General features: G+C 33.4%; 1 protein-coding gene across 5 annotated transcripts in view; it reads left to right on the top strand.

The window, feature by feature from the left end:
- TDRD3 (tudor domain containing 3) overlaps nucleotides 1-19,780 on the top strand; it is a 132,619-nt gene that overhangs the window by 85,001 nt on the left and 27,838 nt on the right. For 4 of the 5 annotated variants that reach the window (XM_054701596.1, XM_054701597.1, XM_037528970.2 and 1 more), the window contains exons 11-12: nucleotides 7,087-7,937; nucleotides 11,826-11,951. In XM_054701596.1, the coding sequence (XP_054557571.1) occupies nucleotides 7,087-7,937; nucleotides 11,826-11,951 (977 nt within the window). Of the gene's footprint in view, nucleotides 1-7,086; nucleotides 7,938-10,095; nucleotides 10,222-11,825; nucleotides 11,952-19,780 lie in introns of those variants that run through there. The other variant, XM_054701599.1, reaches the window with a different exon arrangement.

Here is a 19,780-nt window from a genome sequence, read left to right as displayed (position 1 = left end):
TTGTGCTTCTGTCCCACTTTGCTCTCCCCTACCCTCTCTTGTAGCCTCAATTTTACAGTCAGATTTCTAGGGTTTGTTATTGGTTGGTTTTCTCTGACCCTTTGTTTTGTTTCTCTATATTTCACAAATAATTGGCACAGTCCACTTAAATTTATCTTTCTCCTTCTAATTTATTTACAATAGCCAAGCTATGGGAAAAAAAACCTAAGTGCCCAAAGACAGATGTGTGCATTAGGAAGATGTGTTTTATACACACAATGGAATATTATTCACTTATAAAGAAAGATAAACTCTTGCCATCTGTGACAACATGGATGGAAATAGAGGGGTTTTTATCATAGTTTTAAGCCAAGTCATTTGTTGTATGCTTATTTGTTGCCTGTTTCTCTCATTATACCTGAAGCTCCACAGGATAGAGAGGTCTTGCCTACTGCTTTGAATGTGGTGTCTAGAACAGTGTTGGTGTCTGCTCATAGTGGATTCTTAATTATTGTATTACTATGGAGTAACCGAATGAAGGTCATCTCAGTTTTACATGGTCACAGTGCTGCTCAGTGGTAGGACGGGACTTTCATTCCAAGTCAGTCTAATTCAAAAAACCCTTATGGATTTATGAGAAGAGCAAGATTTTATAATTATTTTCACACTGAATCTTTACCATAATCCTGTGAGAAAAGTCATTAGCCATGCTTTAGAGATAAAGAAACTGTGGTTTTTTGACTTTGTCAAAGATACATTACTAGGAAATGGGAATTTTTATATATGTTAAATTGAATTCATTTGGTTTTTAGCTCAATATTTGTATATTGTACAATCTATTTCTGTAATCATTTGAATGCAATCTATATCTGTCTCAATGTACCTTATCGCATGCCTTTCTTATAGAAAGCACAATAGATGTTTTCTATTTCTGTGTTATTGCACCCGTCGCTGAACTGAGGTGACAGTGTTAAACAGGGAGCAATTTTGACCTTGGAGGCTTGTTCCATTCCCAGTTTTTAGTTATGATATCTTTCTCTCAGAAAATGTTTACTGAGTGCCATCTGTTTACTTGGTAAACAATGCTGTGTAAGATTTGGAGCCCACTGTTTATTTGGTTAGTGTGCAATAATATTTAAAATACTCTCCTTTAGAAAAAAAAAGCATGCAATATTGAAATGAATAAAATATCTCTGTCCCTGAGGTGGAAAGATGCCCATGATAAGCAGTTACTTAAGCTTATTGCAATCTGTGAAATGTGTATGAGTCTGCTTTTTTGTTAAAATAAATAAATTATATATTCATAGGTATGGCTATGTGAATTGTATTAAAAATAAGAATGAGCTCTGAAAATGTTAGTAGTGGCTATTCCTAGAGGTGGATCTGATAGGTTGAAGGTAGAATTTTCACTCTATATAATTTTATGATATAGTTATTTTTCACTTTTAAAGTGCTTCTTTTCTTTTTTATTATAGAAAAAAATACAAAGGGTATATAGAAATTTTATCTGAAGAATGTTTTATTTTCAGTAAAAATAGTATTAGAGTATGATTTTGATTTTCTAATGTAGTTATATTATCTCTATAATATGACTTTTATAATTTGACAGTAATTTTTACTAAAACATTCTTTCTGTTGTTTCAACAAGATAAGCAAACAAAAACCAAAAGCAAGGGAAGGATCATAACTAAAGATGGGGATTGGTGGTGGCTGGTTTATGTAAACAAGGAAGTACCTTATCTAAGTAACAGTTTTTCTTAATATAATTCATTAGGTTTATTTGCAAATTTCAACATGAATAGTAATCACATTAATCATGACAGCTAACATTCACTGACTTCTTTTTAAAGCGAGATACTGTTCTAAGTACTTTACATGTATTTTTTTATTGTACCATTTGTATTGGTTTTAGCACTATATATGATAAAGAGGTGTAAGTTCACACCTCTTCAGATGCATGTTACTACACCACACTTATTACCAAAGCACCCATAGTTCTCCACCATAGTCTGTTGGGCTCCTAAGCTTTGCTTCCCACCCCACCCACCCCTCTGTAATTCACTTAGTTAATCCTCTGAGGTAGCTGCTATTATCCTTTTCTTAAAATAATACTCAGTAAAGTTAAATATCTTGCCTAAGGTGACAGAACTACTAAGTAGCATAGCTGTGATGTTACCAGTGCTATTCTTCTCCAGAGGCTGTACCCTATATTTGTACTTTCTGAGTGCCAGTTTATGAGCCTGTGAATATCAGAACCATGTTATTAGGGGTTTGAGTTATTACTGCATTAATGGAAGGAGATTATTAATTTCAGGTCAGAATTTTAGCAGTCTTAGTCTCCAGATGTATTTTTTCAGCCCACCATTTATTTTTTCAGTGTATGATTTGTGATTTCAGCATCTTACAATAAATGAACAGTTGTAGGTGATGACATTGAAACAAACATGTTGTTATGTTGTTTACATTCTGTATTGTTTCTCTGGACAGTTTGGCCTCTATAGTAGAAAAATCCTGGGTTTTGGCTTCCATGAGATTGGAGTTTAAATCCTGGTTTAAAATTTTCTACCACTAATAGTAACATATGTAGTCCTGCAGAGTGGTTATGAGACTAAATTTGAAGTAAAGTAGGCAAAAGACATGTAAAGTAATGCTAGGCACATAATAAAATTTTAATAAATATTAAGTCAATTCTTCCGGTAGGTGTCTAGAATAAAATGAAGAGTCATCTTGCAAAACAAAATATGCCTGTTTTTCTACTGTACTATATAATGCAGATACATCCCTAACTAGAGAGTGAATATTCTGCAAAGAAATGTTAATATTTTAAGATACCTGATTAATTCAGCATATTCTCATATACAAACTTACATGTTTTGTGTCAATTAATATATTCATCCTTAATAATCTTTATTTTAAAATTATGGGAGTGTAACACATTGTAGTTCTGTTGAAAACATACATTTTGAAACTCATGATCTGGTATAATAGGAACATCTTATTAAAAATCAGACTAAAACTCCTGCAGAATTAATTGACTAGTTTTTTTTTTTTTTTTTAAATGCACTTTCATTTTTAAAGATGTTTTCACAGTTTTTCTATTTTGATGAATTTTTCTATCATTTTTGCTAATCATTTTCTGATTTTCTTCTATTTGATATTAAATGTTACCAATTTCCATTTATCTTTTGTTTCATCTTTCCCCTTCTGCCGCGGACCAGCACAGCAGTAGACGATGAGGCCACCTCAGGGTTGAGAGAAGCGTGCAGGGTGGTCAGGGCGTCGGTGAAAGAAATGACAAACAGACACACTTCAAGAGTGAAAATCTGAATGTAATTTTCTTTGAGTTTGTGACCAATATATATATGTTTTCCAAAAGCACAGGGACAAAGAATATCAATGAAATCAGCTTGCTCATGGGCTCAGTCTATCACCATCAGGGAGGTGATCTACATAACAAGCACTGACTTTTATAGAAGAAGGAAGTTTAGAAAGACAATAAGGGATTAAAGTTTGTAGTTCTAAAAAGAAGGGATAAGATTTTTAGCATTCTTGTAGTGGTTCCTGGTGGTCGTTATCTTTTGATAAGCTTCTGTCTTTTCAGGGAACTTCCGCTGTACTTCCTCTGCTTCAGGGTGTTATGCTGTTCTCCCCTGGCGCGCTGGTTGCACAGCCGGACCTAGGGACCTTGGCGAAAGCCATTCCTAAAGGTCACTGCGGGGGGAGGTGCAGCAGGTATGTAGGGTTTTACTGTTCTCCCCCTGCACGCTGGTTGCCCAGCCGACCTAGGGACAGTTAACCCTAAAGGTCACTGCAGGGGGAGGTGCAGCACCCTTCAGGTCACTAACAAAAATCTGTGAGGCATTTTATTCTACTGCTTAACTAGAAAAATACCTTGGTATATTTATTTTTAAAGTTATTGTAGAGTGGAGCCTCCCTGGTGGTGCAACAGGTTGAGTGCAGCTCTCTGAAGCTGTCCGCAGCCTCTGCAGCGCAGGTTCGATTCCTGGCCAGCAATGGAGCAACCCACATAGCGCGGCAGACCTCTCCTGTCTTGCCTACTGCTCCCCTAAGCAGTGCTTTCGGTCCTTCTGCCTATTCTGCTCCCCACTCTGTCTCTGGTGAATCTTCTCACCCTCCTATGCCGCTGGCCTGTACCCCATATCTTGTATAAATAAATAAATAAAAATCTTAAAAAAAAATAATGTTATTGCAGAGTTGGCCTTGTTGGTGGTGCCAGTTAATGTTCTGGGAGGTCTGGATCATTATGCCTCTTCTAGAGGGGTAGAAGAGTGCAACTAGATTCTCACTGAATAACAGAATTTTCCTTTTATTTGAGGGCTGTCTCTTAGTTTTTTTAAAATCACCTTTCCCACGATTTAGTAATTTAACATTTTTTTGTTTAATATATTAGCTCAGTTTTAAAAGATTAATATTTTATGTTTATATCACTATTTAACTACCCAAGGAAAAAGATGGGTCTAAGGAAATCCATGAATGATGAAGCTTACTTTTTTGACTTACTGTTATTTTTTAATTAATAGAGGAATATAGATACTGTGTTTTTATAAAGCATACTTTTGTCTTCAACCTCAATGACTTTATTTAAGTTCTTGTTAAGAGAAATTCTTATTTAAAAAAAATTCCTCTATAGTTTCTTCTTTCACTATTATCTTTGCATAATAATGGGAATTAAGTATGTTCATTATTAGTAAAAAATACTTATTCTGTAATCTAATGTATATCATCAATGAAATAGATTAGGAAATCCACTTTATTTTCTTTTAAAAGTAAAATCAAATTGGGATCTCCCTGGTGGCGCAGGTGGTTGGGTGCAGCGCTGTGAAGCTGTCCACAGCACTCTACAGTGCAGGTTCAATCCCTGCCGATCTCATGGAGATACCCACGTGGCACAGCAGACCTCTCCTGTCTCGCCCACTGTTCCCCTCAGCAGTGTATTTCGTCAGTCTGCCTGTTCTGTTCCCCACTCTGTCTTTGGTGAATCCTCTTACCCTCCTGCACATCTGGCCTATACCCCAGTTCTTGTATAAATTTTAAAAAAAATCTTTAAAATCAAATTCCTTCACATCAACAAGCCCAGTTAAAGCCTTCATTCTATATACATAGTTATGCAGACCCCCATCTATAGTTCAGGATACTTAGTTACGTTCTTGATGGCCTCGTTATTTGTACCCCCGATACATAAATACTTATGGCCCTGACTGGAATAATTTGAGAAAAATTGATCTCTAAACTAACAGCAGATCTAAATTGCTTATTTCTCAAATTTATCTATTCAAACCTGGTTGATGGCAAATAAAATACCTTTATATTTGATTTAATTTAGAATCTGAAATTTTTCTTCAATTCACTATTAAGGAACTTTACTATATCTGTTAAATAGACCTCATGACAGCTATATCTGAGGACTATGGTAGGAATTATTGATCATATGTATAAAGTGCTAGTGTGGGGTAGCTACTACATAGCAGATTTGCAAGAGGCAACTGCTGTTTTTATCCCCTAATAATGATAGGGACAAGTGCCAGTACATGCTTTCTGCTGAATATGCTCATTTTTGTCCTGCTTTATATTCAATTTCTTTTGCTTCCTTGAATCTTTTATAGTAAATAGTGTGAGCAGAAACTGAGGGTGACTATTTTTCTTCTAAGGAAAAAGTTAATATTGACTACAGTTGTTAAAAATACGACATTTGTGTTAGGTTTATGAAGCACATCTTGGGGGAGAATGATTTTTGTAAATTGTCTAGCCTTGCATGCTTGAAAATTTTTTGTCACAACTAATCTGTCACAGGTTTGACTGCATATAGAGTTATATTTAGAAAATAATTTCCCTTAATTTCAAATATATTTTCAGCCTATTCAATTGACTTCTATCTTCCAGTAGTTCTGTTGAGAATTTCTTTCTACTTTAAGTGTTGATCTCTCTATTAAATTTGGGACTTGCTTTGCCACTCAGGAACTTTAAAAATCTTCTTGTTTTCCCATTTATTCTAGCATTTTACTGGTATCATTTGGCTTCAGGAGTGTCTGGAAATGTATGGAGATAGGTTTAGTAATCACAGTAACTGGCAAAGGTGGGAATGTGTGTAAGAAGGAAGTTGGCATTAGTGCCTAGAGATGAAAGAAGTTAATTTTCTTACAATGTAGGTAATAGTTTTACCCAAAATGTCAAAGGTACCTCTGCTCAGGAATATTATGAGCCGAGTATGTGGCAAGAGAAACAACACGTATACCCCAAAAACCAATCAATATGTTTGGTATGTTATAGACATGCTGTATGACACAATGGAGGAAGAAAGTATAAATGTTAGTACAAATTAGAACAGAATTAAAAACACTACAAGGCATACAATGTGGCATTATCTATGAATGTATTTTCACCATAGCTATGAATATAGTTTTACCATGTTATTTTTGGTTTTGGCTTCCGTATACACTAACTGTGCTTAATCATATTTTGGCATTTTTTTCCCTGTATTTCTAAGTAGTACATCATGTAATTGTTTTGATAGGTCAAGAAAACTGTTAACTCTTTTATAGTATGTATCGTATCCAGTTGTAGTCCCAATGCTTAGCAATTTCAGGTATAGAATATTTGAAAAAGATTTTTGCAAATGCTAGAGGTTGTGATAGCTATACACTTCAAAATTGGAGTAGGATTCAGAGGAGAGTTGAGCAAGGATTGTGTATTTGAATAGTTTCATGGATGCTACTGAGATTACAATTTGCATTTGTTTCATTAATGGCTTGTGAAATGAATCATCAGTGTAGCATATAGATAACTATGTTATAAAGATGCAAACTTACAATGACAAAAAAACATTGCTTTTAAATTTTCTACAATTTTGCACCATTTTTTTCTTGGTTCCTGTCACTGCTTTACTTCACTATTATATCTGACTAGGGAAACTACATTAGTAATACAAGACTCTAAGGTAGCAGAGAGGAATTAAAATAACAAGGTGGCAGGATAGTGGATGATGTTAAATAGTAGTTTGGTAATTATTATTATTATTAGGCACTTTGAAATAGTTGTTAATGCAAACTCTTCATTTTAATATGCATATCATGTACCTTTACTTTTCAGAACCTAAATCACAACTGCAGCAACTCCATCAGGGACAACACAGATTGTTAAATACTGAGCAAAATGGAGTAAAAGATAATAATCAACCAAGATATCTTCCTCGAAATGATACCAGGCAGCCAAGAAATGAAAAACCTCCTCGTTTTCAAAGAGACATGCAAACTTCAAAGTCAATTTTAGAAAGCAGTGGATTACCTAGAAACAGAGGTTCCGAAAGACCGAGTACTTCTTCAGCATCTGAAGTATGGGCTGAAGAGAGAATCAAGTGTGATAGACCATATTCTAGATATGACAGAACTAAAGATACTTCATATCCTTTAAGTTCTCAGCCCAGTGATGGTGCTTTTAAAAAAAGGGATAACTCTATGCAAAGCAGATCCGGAAGAGTTTCATCCTATGCAGAGTCAAAAGAAAACCCACCTTCCCAAGACTCCATAGATTACAATAATCAAAAACGTGGGAAAAGAGAAAACCAAACAGCAAATCCTGATCATTTTTATGACAGGAAATCACGAACAATAAATAATGAAGCATTTAGTGGTGTGAAAATTGAAAAACATTTTAATGTAAATACTGATTACCAGACTCCTGTTCAAACTAATAGTTTCATTGGTGTTCCAAATGGAGAGACAGAAATGACACTGAAGGGAAAACGAGTAGGACCTATTAAGCCAACAGGACCCATCTCAGCTGCACCCTATGATAATAAAGTATTTTATAATAGTGGGCCTAAGAGAAGATCCGGGCCAATTAAACCAGAAAAAGTGTTAGAATCATCTATTCCTATGGAGTATGCAAAATTGTGGAAACCTGGAGATGAATGTTTTGCACTTTATTGGGAAGATAACAAGGTATGCATGATGAAAGATAGTATGTACTAATATCAATAATGTAATATCTAATGAGACTATAGAAAACCATTGCTTTGCCGCTATGAGTTTTGTTCTATAATTGTACCTGTTACAAACCTTTGAACAGATTTGTAGACATAATTATAAAAGAGTGAAAACAAAATATGTAATTTTTTTATGGATGATTGGGATGAATCAGCCCCATAGATTTGGTTAGGTTAGGTTTCATTTTATCTCATGTGTTGGAAAAGTATTGTAAAAGTAAGTAAAATTGATGAGTTATGTTACTTACAACTGAACTATAATATTTGTTTTTCTTTCTAGTCAAATATGTTGATTTACAAGGAAGGAAATTAGTTGTAGCCAAAGCTAAATTCTATGGGTTTTATTTAAAGATCGAGTAATAGTTTGGCTGAGTGTGAAAAGACCAACATAGAGGAAAGGAAAGGCAAGAGGACAGGGTGACCCTCAGGGAGAAGGGTTTTGCATACTTTTTTCCTTATACCCACCATGCTCACCTACCAGCTTCTCTCATTCTTGAGAGTTTGGCTCAAACATTTGAAAACAACTCTGACTTTCAATTGAAATCCCACAAGCATTGTGCCCTAGTAAGTGCAAAACTAATACCAGCAAGCCATGAAAAAAGCCTAAAAACAGCCCTTTACATGATCAAGAATATTTGCTCTGTCTGCCTAAAGAGAATATAATCCTCTCAGAGGAAAAATAATATTTTTCTGGACTTTCTTCAATATTTCATCTGCAGTGTCTGACATTCAATAAAAAATTAGGAGCATGGATTTTAAAGAAAAAAAGAATATTAATGATCAGAAACTAATAAAGCAGCAGAGAGTAATAATAGACTTAGAGTTATTCAGTTATTATTAAATTTAGCAGACAAGTTCTTAACAAATACACTGTATTTGTAAAGACCATAATTTAGTAGCTGCTTAGTGTCAGGTGCTTTGGTATATCAGTTAGTACTGGGTGTGCTATTCATATTACCCAAATACCTTCCAATACCTGATGAGATTGTTAATAAAATTTTACTTTTAATTGTAATTGTTTCAAAAAATTAATAATTATTGCTTCTGCTGAAAATATTCAAAATAAGGTCTTATAGCTTCTGAAAGATAGTGCTTTACATTTCCTAAAATGTTTGGAGCTTTTTAGAGTAGTCTTAGGATTATTGGGTGATCTTCTAACGCAGCTACCTTGATTTTATGTCTGTAACTTTTAGTTTTGATTGAGTAACTATGAGCTTCATATAGACTATAGTGTTAAGTAAGATAAACAATATGCACCTCTGGAAAAGATGAAATTAATTGCCTTCTGAACCACCTAATTTAAGAGATAACTTTTAAGTGTCTTTCCAAGAAGAGAAGTTTCTAATTTTCTAACCAGAGCCCAGGGTAGAGATTGAGGGAAAGGCTTTGGTTTTAACTGTCTTTAAGACCCATAATTTTAACTCCATTGTGATGATGTTCTAGAGATAATTAATTAGTATAATCACTTAAAAAATTCCTCACAGTATCTTGCCTGAGAATTTGGGACAATTCTCTTTCCCTAGACTGGTTTAGCTCTTTCTGCCCTCTACACTGGAATGTTACAATGGCTTCCATGGCAAGGTCTCTTTGCCTTAAACCTTATTTCTCTTAAACTTGCCATCAAAACTGCCATCACTGTGACCCTGGTTTTGAATCTTGTCACTCTTTTGAATTAAAATCTCTCTCATAGAATAAATACAAGATATTAGCATGCATACAGATGCCCTGTCAGCTGGCCGTTACTTTCTTGTCCATTTTCCTTCTCCAGTTTCCTATTCATTGACATTTCTCACATAATGCCTTAAATAAATTTAAACTATTTTTTGTTTCCTGTACCCATCTTCATGTTTTAGGCCTCTTTAACTTTCCCTAAAACACTCTCCTCAGTTCTTTACTTAACTAAATTTGCTTTATACTTGAAGTTGTAACCATTGTCATCTGCACTAGTAAGCTCATACTGAACTCCTTAGCTTTATTAAGTGCCATGTCACTACATATTTCAGTATTTCCCACATTATATAGTTTTTTTTCCCACAGGTTTTCTTTATTAAACTAAGTTATTAAAAGGATGTTTACTTATATATTTTTTCCATGATATAACTTCATTGTTGAAGTTAACCTGAACTGACATCATTATCTAAAATGGTGACAATTGAAGGATAGGTCTGGAAATACTCCAAAGAATTCACAGAACACAAAAGTGCAAGACTGAGAAATAAAGAAGGAAGGGGGTGAAATGAAGGTGTATCAAGAACTTGAAGATAAGGAAAATTTCAGTTATGACCCATATCTAGATCCGTATCTAGAAACACCGTGGATTAACTTAATAACCTTTGTAAGTATGAGCTGTACTGGTAAAACAGTAAAAACCGGATTCTTTCCTGGGTAGCAAAGGTAACTCATATTTTGGAAAGATAAAGAAATGAAGAATTTTTGTTACCTCTAGCATTTTCTGATTCTGGTGAGCCCATTAAAAGATACTGTTAGAGGGCCTGCCCTGGTGGTGCAGTGGTTGAGTGCTGGGTGGTGAAGCTGCCCGCAGCCTCTGCAGCGCCGGTTCAATCCCTGGCCACCAGGCGAGGGTCCCACATGGCGCGCAGACCTCTCCTGCTACCTGCTGCTCCCCTCAGCAGTGTACTTCGGTCCTTCTACCTGTTCTGCTCCCTGCTCTGGCTCTGGTGAATTCTCTCACCTCTGGTGAATTCTCTCACCTCCCGTGCTTCTGACCATGCCCAGTGCTTGTATAAATAAATAAATAAATCTTAAAAAAAAAAAAAAAAGATACTGTTAGAATTAGAGCATTCAGTTACACCAGCTGGGAGAAAATATTCCTTTGGAAAAAGTGCTTTTTTTGATTTCCATTTCATATTCAGTAAACAAAATTCAGACCTAAGTTAGGTCCTGAATGGGTTGACCTATATTGGAAGAGAACTCCAATCAGTTGATTTACTCCTAGTTATCTTATCAGATACATTATTGTTGTATAAATTGGTGTCTTCTGAGTTTGTTACATGTGTCAGTTTCTAGAGCCAGGTAACACTGGGTAAACTGATAGAATTATCTGGTCTTGCAGAGTCTCAAATATTATAAATCTTGAATACAAGAATCTGCTTATTCCTTACCCCACATCCATACTTTACCCCAGCTGCCTGTGCCCTCTGTAATGACTGCAGTAGTGAACCATCTTCATTAACATTTATTTTTGCCATCTATTTGTTTTTACATAAATTTATCTGAAATTATATACTATGATGAATATGTAAGAATTGTTTTACTAAAGTTAATCAAAGGGTGTCAATGACTAATAGCAAACCATAGCACTAGTTCTTTTAATACCGTTAGCATGTGTCTATTCACTACTAACCCACTTAGTTGTGTTCTAAAATCTTATTATTGCTGACTGTCAGAATTCATATAAAAGAGAGAACTTACCTAATTTTTATTCAACCTGTGATTAGCCACACTAAGCTTTCTTACTTAGAAATATTATTATTTTAAAAAAAACTTTCTTTAAAATACTGTAATTTGAAAGTTGCTTAGAGAGTAAATCTGATAAGTTCACATTATTAAAAAAACAGTTATTTTACCTGTGTGGTGATGGGAGTTAAACTTGTTGTGGTAATCACTTTGCAATATATGTATATATCAAATCATTACATTGTAAACCTAAAACTAATGAAGTGGTATATGTCAGTTATATCAGTAAAAAATTAATTCATTTAAAAAAGAAATGAACTTTCAAAAAAAAATTACACACTGCAACACATTGAGTATTTACATTTTTATCAAATATTGCCCTTTGTGACAATGTTGTCATATTTAAAATTCCTTTTTCTCTCCTTAGTTTTACCGAGCAGAAGTTGAAGCTCTCCATTCTTCGGGTATGACAGCAGTTGTTAAATTCATTGATTATGGAAACTATGAAGAGGTGCTATTAAGCAACATCAGGCCCATTCAGACAGAGGCATGGGTACGTGATCCAAGTTATGTACAAAGGCATAAGCTATTTTGAAGAAAATGCATAGCTCTATAAGATTAACCATAATTATACAAAATTTGCAAGTGGAAAAATACTTTGAATTTGCATAAAACTGGCTATCCCTACAGGTTTTAATTTAATAATTACACTGAACTACAGTAAAAATGAATGCATTGGTGTTATTTTTTCTTGTGTTACACTGTGTTATATTATGTTTTGGAAAGGGTGTCCATGCTTTACATGTTTGTTCAAAATCTGTGTGTGAAAAATGGGTTTTTATGCATTTTTTGCTTTCCTAATTTGTTACTCTAAATTTGACTAAGTTATGTCTAGCAGTTGTCAAATTTGAATCTCTGTAGGAGACATGTATAATCCTTATATCTTGTTTACATGTAGAATTAAGAATAACACTTTAAATTACATATGAATTCATAATGCGTTTACTACACATGGATTTGCATATGTATATGAACAAATCAATTATAATACCTCTGTTTATTATTTGATTAATTTGTTTCCAAATGTTATGTCAAAGCTGTTTGGTAACGTTGACAATGTATTTCAGAATGTATCGGTCTGGTCTCATTGAGTACCTTTTATATAGGATTTATGCAACTATATAGATTCTCAACAACATATATGCAAAAACAGGAGGACAAGTCATATTAGAATTAGTTTCATAAACTTTTTAAAATTTCTTTATTCCAGTTGGTGGAGAGTTATTTTTTAAAAACTTAGGATTCGGAGCTTAATGTGTTGATATTTCCCTAAAATATCAAAATATACTAGGAAATTATATCATCCAGTCAGTAGCTTTCATCATTAAAGCATACATTATTTTCTCACAGCTGCTTTTAGTTTAGTATTAGTTTATTTTTGTTTGTTTGTTTTACATTTTTTCTTTCTCATCTTGTCATGCTCCCTCTCCCTCTCAGGCAAACAAAAAACCAGATAAAACAACAAAAACAGCTAGTGGTTGTACTCATGTTTTGGGCCATGGATTTTTATTCTTTACCTTTTTATTCTAGAAAAGCTATCATTTTCTAGGTAATTTATCATTACATTTTTATAATATTGAATTAAGAAACCCTTTTTCTCATTCTCTAAAGTTTAACTCCTTTTCTCCCAAAAGACTAAAATACCATCAATATCTAGTTTATGTATTTTCCTTGGAGAAACTTAATGTAACTACATTTTTGTCTTTTTGGTACTCATGATAGCTATTTTAATTTCTATTTTCTATTAATACATCTCAGTTTAGATTTGGTGGTAAAAGTAATTATTTAATCTGTATTTGTGGAAGTTGAGTACTGATAGGCAACATTTGTGTGCTCGCAAATGTTTTAGTCATGTTTGCAAAGAGTCAGAATAGAGATTTTGCATTATATTGGGTTTTTTATAAGAAAATTAAATGACATTAATTTTGTTCTTTTTTCCTAAAGAAAAATTTAGTTTTCTTCATTTCTTCTCTACATCATTTTCTGTTCCATGATGACCATAACTGCTGAGCACATTTGTTATTTCTCACTGCAGCTTTTGTATTCAGAGGTGTTTGGAACTGGGTGATAATTTTCTTCTACAGTCAGTGATTTTTCCTTTTTCCCCTTTAATAGTCCTCATTGTTTTAGATTTTAGGTCTCTGTAAACTTAGCTGGACCATACATTTATCAGATGTGACAGTCCTTGTAGTGATTCTGTTTTGAACCACAGCAATGCTTTCATATTCTTCCTACCCATTTATGAATGTGCAGCTATACATTATTGTACTTTTCTTTTTACCTGTTTACTTTTTCTGAAGTCAATTTAAAAATCTTTTATAGGATGCTTGAAATATTTTATAGAAAGAAACAGGATAGAATCTTTAAGACTTTTGGAAATTCTGGTTCTTCTTTTCTCCTACTTAAAATCAAGTGGCTGTTGATGTTTTTATGATTTTGCATAAATTAGTGTAAAAGTTTTTTTTTATCATGAACATTGTTATTGAGGATAAGGTCATCCTTTCTTTATCTGTATGACATCAGTTGCAATAACATATCCTTAGTATATAGAAGACATCAACTTACATCTGTTCATCTCCACTTTTTAAAAATACATGTGTGCATGTATACATAAAAACTCCTGAAGAAAAATGTCCATGGATTTCCACTATATTGAGTACAGAGTTAGAATTCTCTTAGCCTCTAAGATGTATTAATTTGGGGTCTATGAGCACTTTTTTCTTTCTAAACCGTGAAATTGTTGCAAGCTTTAAGTTAATTAGACAAGTATAGGATTATTAAAAGCAAACTCTTCATTTTACCAACAAGAAGGTCATCCTAATTGGTAAATCATACTAGAAAAGTTAAAGGGCTGTAATGGTACGGCAAAGTGGTTAGAAGTTAGCACAATTATTTACTCTAACTATGGATTGTGGACTTCTTAATTTTTTACGTCTTGCACTAGCTATGTGCATGACTATTTTTGATTGTGAAATGATAATTGTGTCTTTTATTAAGGTTTATTTTGTTATTGACAAGATTTTGAAAAGCCTCTTGTTTTCCTAAATATAACAATGATCATTATTTGAGTTTTTTTAATAGTTTGCAGGAAAAGCAATAAAAAAAAAAAAACCTCCATAAAAACCAAAAGCCTTTGTAGAAACCAGTTGCCTGTATTGAATCTTAAAGGTGTAAGGATAAGCCATTAAATAAAAAGCATAAGCATTAAGAAATTTAACGGCTAAGTTGATAGTCTCTTGTATGGAAAATTAAAATAAAGATCAAGTTAGTTTAATTCTAAATGTTTTTTTTTTTTCATGAGGTTTAGGAATTACTCACCTTAATTCTTTGTATAAGCTAGCTATCTATTTTCCCTTTCTATCTCAGTATATACCTTTTCACTCCAGAGCATACACAGTGACGACATTTTATAATAGATGGCAAAAATAGATGTTCTGATTATGATTAAACACTTCGTTTTCTTCAGAGTGATTTACTAAATGTTTTAATAAGTCATCCTTGAGTTATTATCATTTTAGCTATTATAAAATAGTTTGTCTTAATTTTAGTTTCTTTATTATAATGAGCACTACCATGCATAATGTGAGATTCACAACTTACTTTTATCTGGATAAATGCTCTTATATCTTCATTGTTTTTCAACCTTGTAGGGTTTCCCATATTTTAGCAAAATGAATGAAGCATTTTTGTAGTCTCAAGTTATTAATAAAATTATGTAGGGGGAAAAGCATAATGTTATTTTATATTTCTCACTACTGTGTGAGAAAACATTAGGGTAAAAAAAAAAAAACCTGCTGTTCTTTTTAACTCTAACTAATGCCAGTAAACCAGTAAAAAGACTCCATAGGCAATTTGGAATTACTATAAAATACTCTGGCGGGCCGCCCCCGTGGTGCAGCAGGTTGAGCGCTGCGCTGTCCGCAGCCTCTGCAGCGCAGTTTCGATTCCTGGCCAGCCAGGGAGAAACCCACATGGCGCAGCAGACCTCTCCTGCCTTGCCTGCTGCTTCCCTCAGCAGTGTCTTCCTTCAGTCCTTCTGCCTGTTCTGCTCCCCACTCTGTCTCTGGTGAATCCTCTCACCCTCCTGTGCCTCTGTCCTGTACCCCAGCTCTTGTACAAAAATAAATAAATCTTATTAAAAAAATTAAAATAAGAAAAACAATACTCTGGCACTGCTGCTTAAACAAATCTTTTATGTTATTAGGGTGTTGTTGCTTCTGAATGCTCTTATAAACCTGCAAAGACATTTCCAAGTCCTGATTTTCCAAGTATATTTATGATCTGGATTCCATTGAGAAGTGTTTTAGGATATGCTGATTCCTAAAATTTCTATTTTAAAAATTCATGGTATTTGCTTCTTAACATTAGAAGATAATCATTATTCAGCTATTATTCAACTTAAAAAATTGTGATTGTTTACATAGTGGTAAGTTCTAAGACCTTAGCATGCACATCATCTTGGATGGTAATTCTGAAAAGTTACAGATGGATTGCTATTGTCTTTTAGCTGATCAACAATCTTAAATGTTCTTCTGTAGAGCATTCATTTATTAAACTAATATTCAGTGCGTATCTATTAGGTGCCAAGCTACTAAGTGAGAAGTTTACGTTACTGAACAAAACACAGAAAAAAATTCCTTCCCACTGTACAGAGTTAAAAGAAAGTTGTACTTTGTATTATGTGAAACAAGGGAAATATCTCATAAAGGTTTTGTTATTAGTTCTTGAAGCTTTGAAACAAAATACAAGTGAAGAAAATTATGTTACTGAAATTTGTAGTAAATGCTTGGGTCTCTATTCTGCCTTAGTTTATAGATAAAAATTTATGTGAAAAAGAGAAGTATGAAAGAATGAATTTATCTGCCTAGAAAGTTCTTATCTATCATTTTATCTATTTAAAATGTAAAATTTGTTTTTAGGAAGGTTTGGGTTCTTTTTATAAAATAATTATATCTGTATCTACTATTATATATTTTCAGTTTTAACATACTTTAAAAAAATCTTTCAATCTCAAGTTTTACTTTTAAAGTGTCTTTGTGCAGCATTTATATTTTAATGACATCCTGGGAAGCACACATTTGAAAGTTACCTTTTCAAATTCAGATAGCATAAAAAGGTCATAAAAAGGTCATAAATTATTCTATCACTAATAAAAACATTAAAAAGAAACATACGACAAAAAATCTTTACCTATTTAATGAGCATGGAGATTGAGATTGTGATATATAAATTAATGAATTAAAATGGATCCTAATGTATTAGAGCAAGGTCATGTTAGAAATTTTAATGACATAGTAATAAAGGTAAGCTATATCTACTTTGTATTTGATATCAAAAGATATAATAGTTATTAAAAAGAGGACAATTGTTACAGAAACCATTAACTTCAAAGGAAAATTAGAATTACGTAACAGTAAAATTCTGCTAATTAGTATCCAGTAAAAAGTACAAACACCTATTTGATCATAGTACAGAGGTTTTTTCAGTATTGCTGATACATTCTTAAAATAAATTACTGAGTATAATTTACCATACCTATATTTCTGCACTATAACCATAGCTTAATTAATGTCACTGAATTATTGAAATACATTTTTCCACTATACGTGTTTTGGGAAACTTTTCTTTCAAAGATTGCCGTAGAAGCAGTGCTCATTTTCTTTCACAGTGTAAATACAGAATAATCAAAATGAAACTGTAAAGTAGTTTAACCCTTTTTAAGAACATAATTTTCAAATGATGGGCAATGGAATTTGAGGGATTCCATGCCAATACCTTTAAGCTGTGTTTCAATAAAATTTGGTTATTTTTTATTTGCTTTATTCATTTTTCTTCATCTATTATTACTCAATCTTTCATGGGAGTTTGTGAATTATACAAAAGAACTTTACCAAAGATGTGAAAAATACTGACATAGAAGGAGAGATATGAGAGATATTTCATTTATAAATGCATGCCATACATATGTTATGTCAATTAAATTTTTTCATATATACTCTCTTAAATCCAAATTCAATTTGTAGTATCTGGCTCTAAAGATTATTATGAAAATTTTGAGATCTCATTTTGACTCAGATATATTATGCAATGGGTATTTCATTTTACCATTTCAATTAATACTGGGAATAATATGCTATTTTAAGAACCTATACACAATTGTTTGAAATCGGATATCTGATAACTATTCAAAGAAACTATATAAAAATATTTTTAAAAGGTTTCTTGGTAATTTCAGTTTCCCTTATTAAGCAGTGAAAGTACAAATTATTTCATATACAAAATTATTTCAAGTACAAACATTTCATGTTTTCTTTTTCTGAAAGTAAAATAGTTCCCAAACTGAAATAACATTGCAGGGGATATACCTAAGAGGTGCTATCTTTTTTTTTTTTTAAGTTATTTTAATGATACTGCTTAGATTTGTTTTTAATTTTAATTATAGTTCATAAAACAATTTAAGCCTTAAATTGCTTAAATATTAATATAAATATCTAATTAGCATAGTGGAAAATCCATAGCATTCTCTTTTTCTGTATACATGAAGAATGCCAGTAGATATTATGGTAACCCTTTATCATTTAGGTCTCCCCTTATTAATGGCAACCTAAAGTTTAGACTCTGAATTATGGTGTTGGTTAATTAAGAAGTAAATTCATGATCCTTTAGATTTATACCACATAGTATATAACTGATTTTTCCTAGAAAGTTCTACAACTGAAGGGGGCTGATTGTCAGATGACTTTATTTCTTTCTTTACATTTTTTAATTCAATAGACCCAAACTTTGTTGTCTTTTAAGTGTAATTTTTTAAAAATTTAAATTACTTATCAGTACTTTTAAAGGTGTAATTTCAAACTGCACTGAATTTTACCATTCCTTTGCATTACTTATGCAAAAAACTTGCTGATTATACTCATTGCAAAAAAAAAATAAGGTAGTAAAAAAATGAAGCTGAGGGATTTTTAAATTTTATTTCTTTGTTTCCAAAGTTATTAATCTTATATTGGGCATGTGTCTAAACTAGACAGTCATGTCAGTATATTTTAAAGATATTTCTCAATCTGAAGAGACATCCTTTTTGAATTACTAAAAAAAAAAATTGATTTAGTTTCTAGTGAATTTCTAAGCTTCTACGATTTGCACCTAGAAAAGCAGGAAAACGATGTTGCTCATTGCACTATAGACTTTATTCCTATTAGATGGAGCTCTCACAGTGCATCTTTGCCTTGTAAAGTCAGTGAAAACAAACCTTGATAGTGATGGGCTAAAAGGGGACTTAAGGTAAAAATTAGATTGTATACCATAGTGAGTTATCAATTGTCTATTCTCTTTTAATCTGCATCCCTACATGATACTATTTTTCTATGTTCTAACATTTGCCATCTTGTTTATTAGTCATCTCTCTCAGTTTTCATTCTATTTCCTTGTTCACTTTTAACTTCATTTTCTTTTTACCTCTACTGGTTAGTATCTCTTGTTGTATATGGATTTATACTACTGATCCTAATTTCCTAAACTTTACCCAACCTATGCTATTTATTCTAGAATCATGTGCGGTAGGCTTCACTATTACACCTCTAGGAAAAGAGTGAAGTTGATCTCTCCCCTTGTGAGAATTTGTCTGCTGTGCACAGATTCAAGTTCCATTAAACTTGGGAACTACTGGCAAGAGTTCTAAGAGTTGAAGTAACTCCTTTAGCAGTCTGTCATTAGGTGAGAGCTCCATTCAGAAGAAAAGAAGAACTGCAATAATGAGTACATTTTTTCCCTTAAAAAAATAAAAGAGGGCCTCCCCTGGTGGCGCAGGCAGTTGAGCGCAGCACTGTGAAACTGTCCGCAGCCTCTGAAGCACCACTTCAATCCTGGCCTGCCAGCGAGGGTCCCACATGGCGCTGCAGACCTCTCCTGTCGCACCCACTGCTCCCCTCAGCAATGTATTTCGTCAGTCTGCCTGTTTTGTTCCCCATTCTGTCTCTGGTGAATCCTCTCACCCTCCCTCGCATCTGGCCTATACCCCAGTTCTTGTATAAATAAACAAACAAATAAATAAGTAAATCTTTAAAAAAAAAAAGAAGACCCGGGCCTCCCTGGTGGTGCAAGGGGTTAAGCACCACACTATGAAGCAATTTGCAGCCTCTTGCAGCAAGAGTTCGAACCCTGGCCAGCCAGGGAGCAACCCACATGGCACAGCAGACCTCTCCTGTCTCACCCGCTGCTCCCCTCAGCAGTGTACTTCAGTCGATCTGCCTGTTCTGTTCCCCATTCTGTCTCTGGTGAATCCTCTCACCCCCCCCCCACATCTCTGGCCTGTACCCCAGCTCT

This window comes from Talpa occidentalis, unplaced genomic scaffold (assembly GCF_014898055.3).
Source record: "Talpa occidentalis isolate TD23 unplaced genomic scaffold, MPIMG_talOcc4v2.1 talOcc4.5, whole genome shotgun sequence".
Lineage (NCBI taxonomy): Eukaryota > Metazoa > Chordata > Mammalia > Eulipotyphla > Talpidae > Talpa > Talpa occidentalis.
This window is presented reverse-complemented; position numbering and strand designations above follow the sequence as displayed.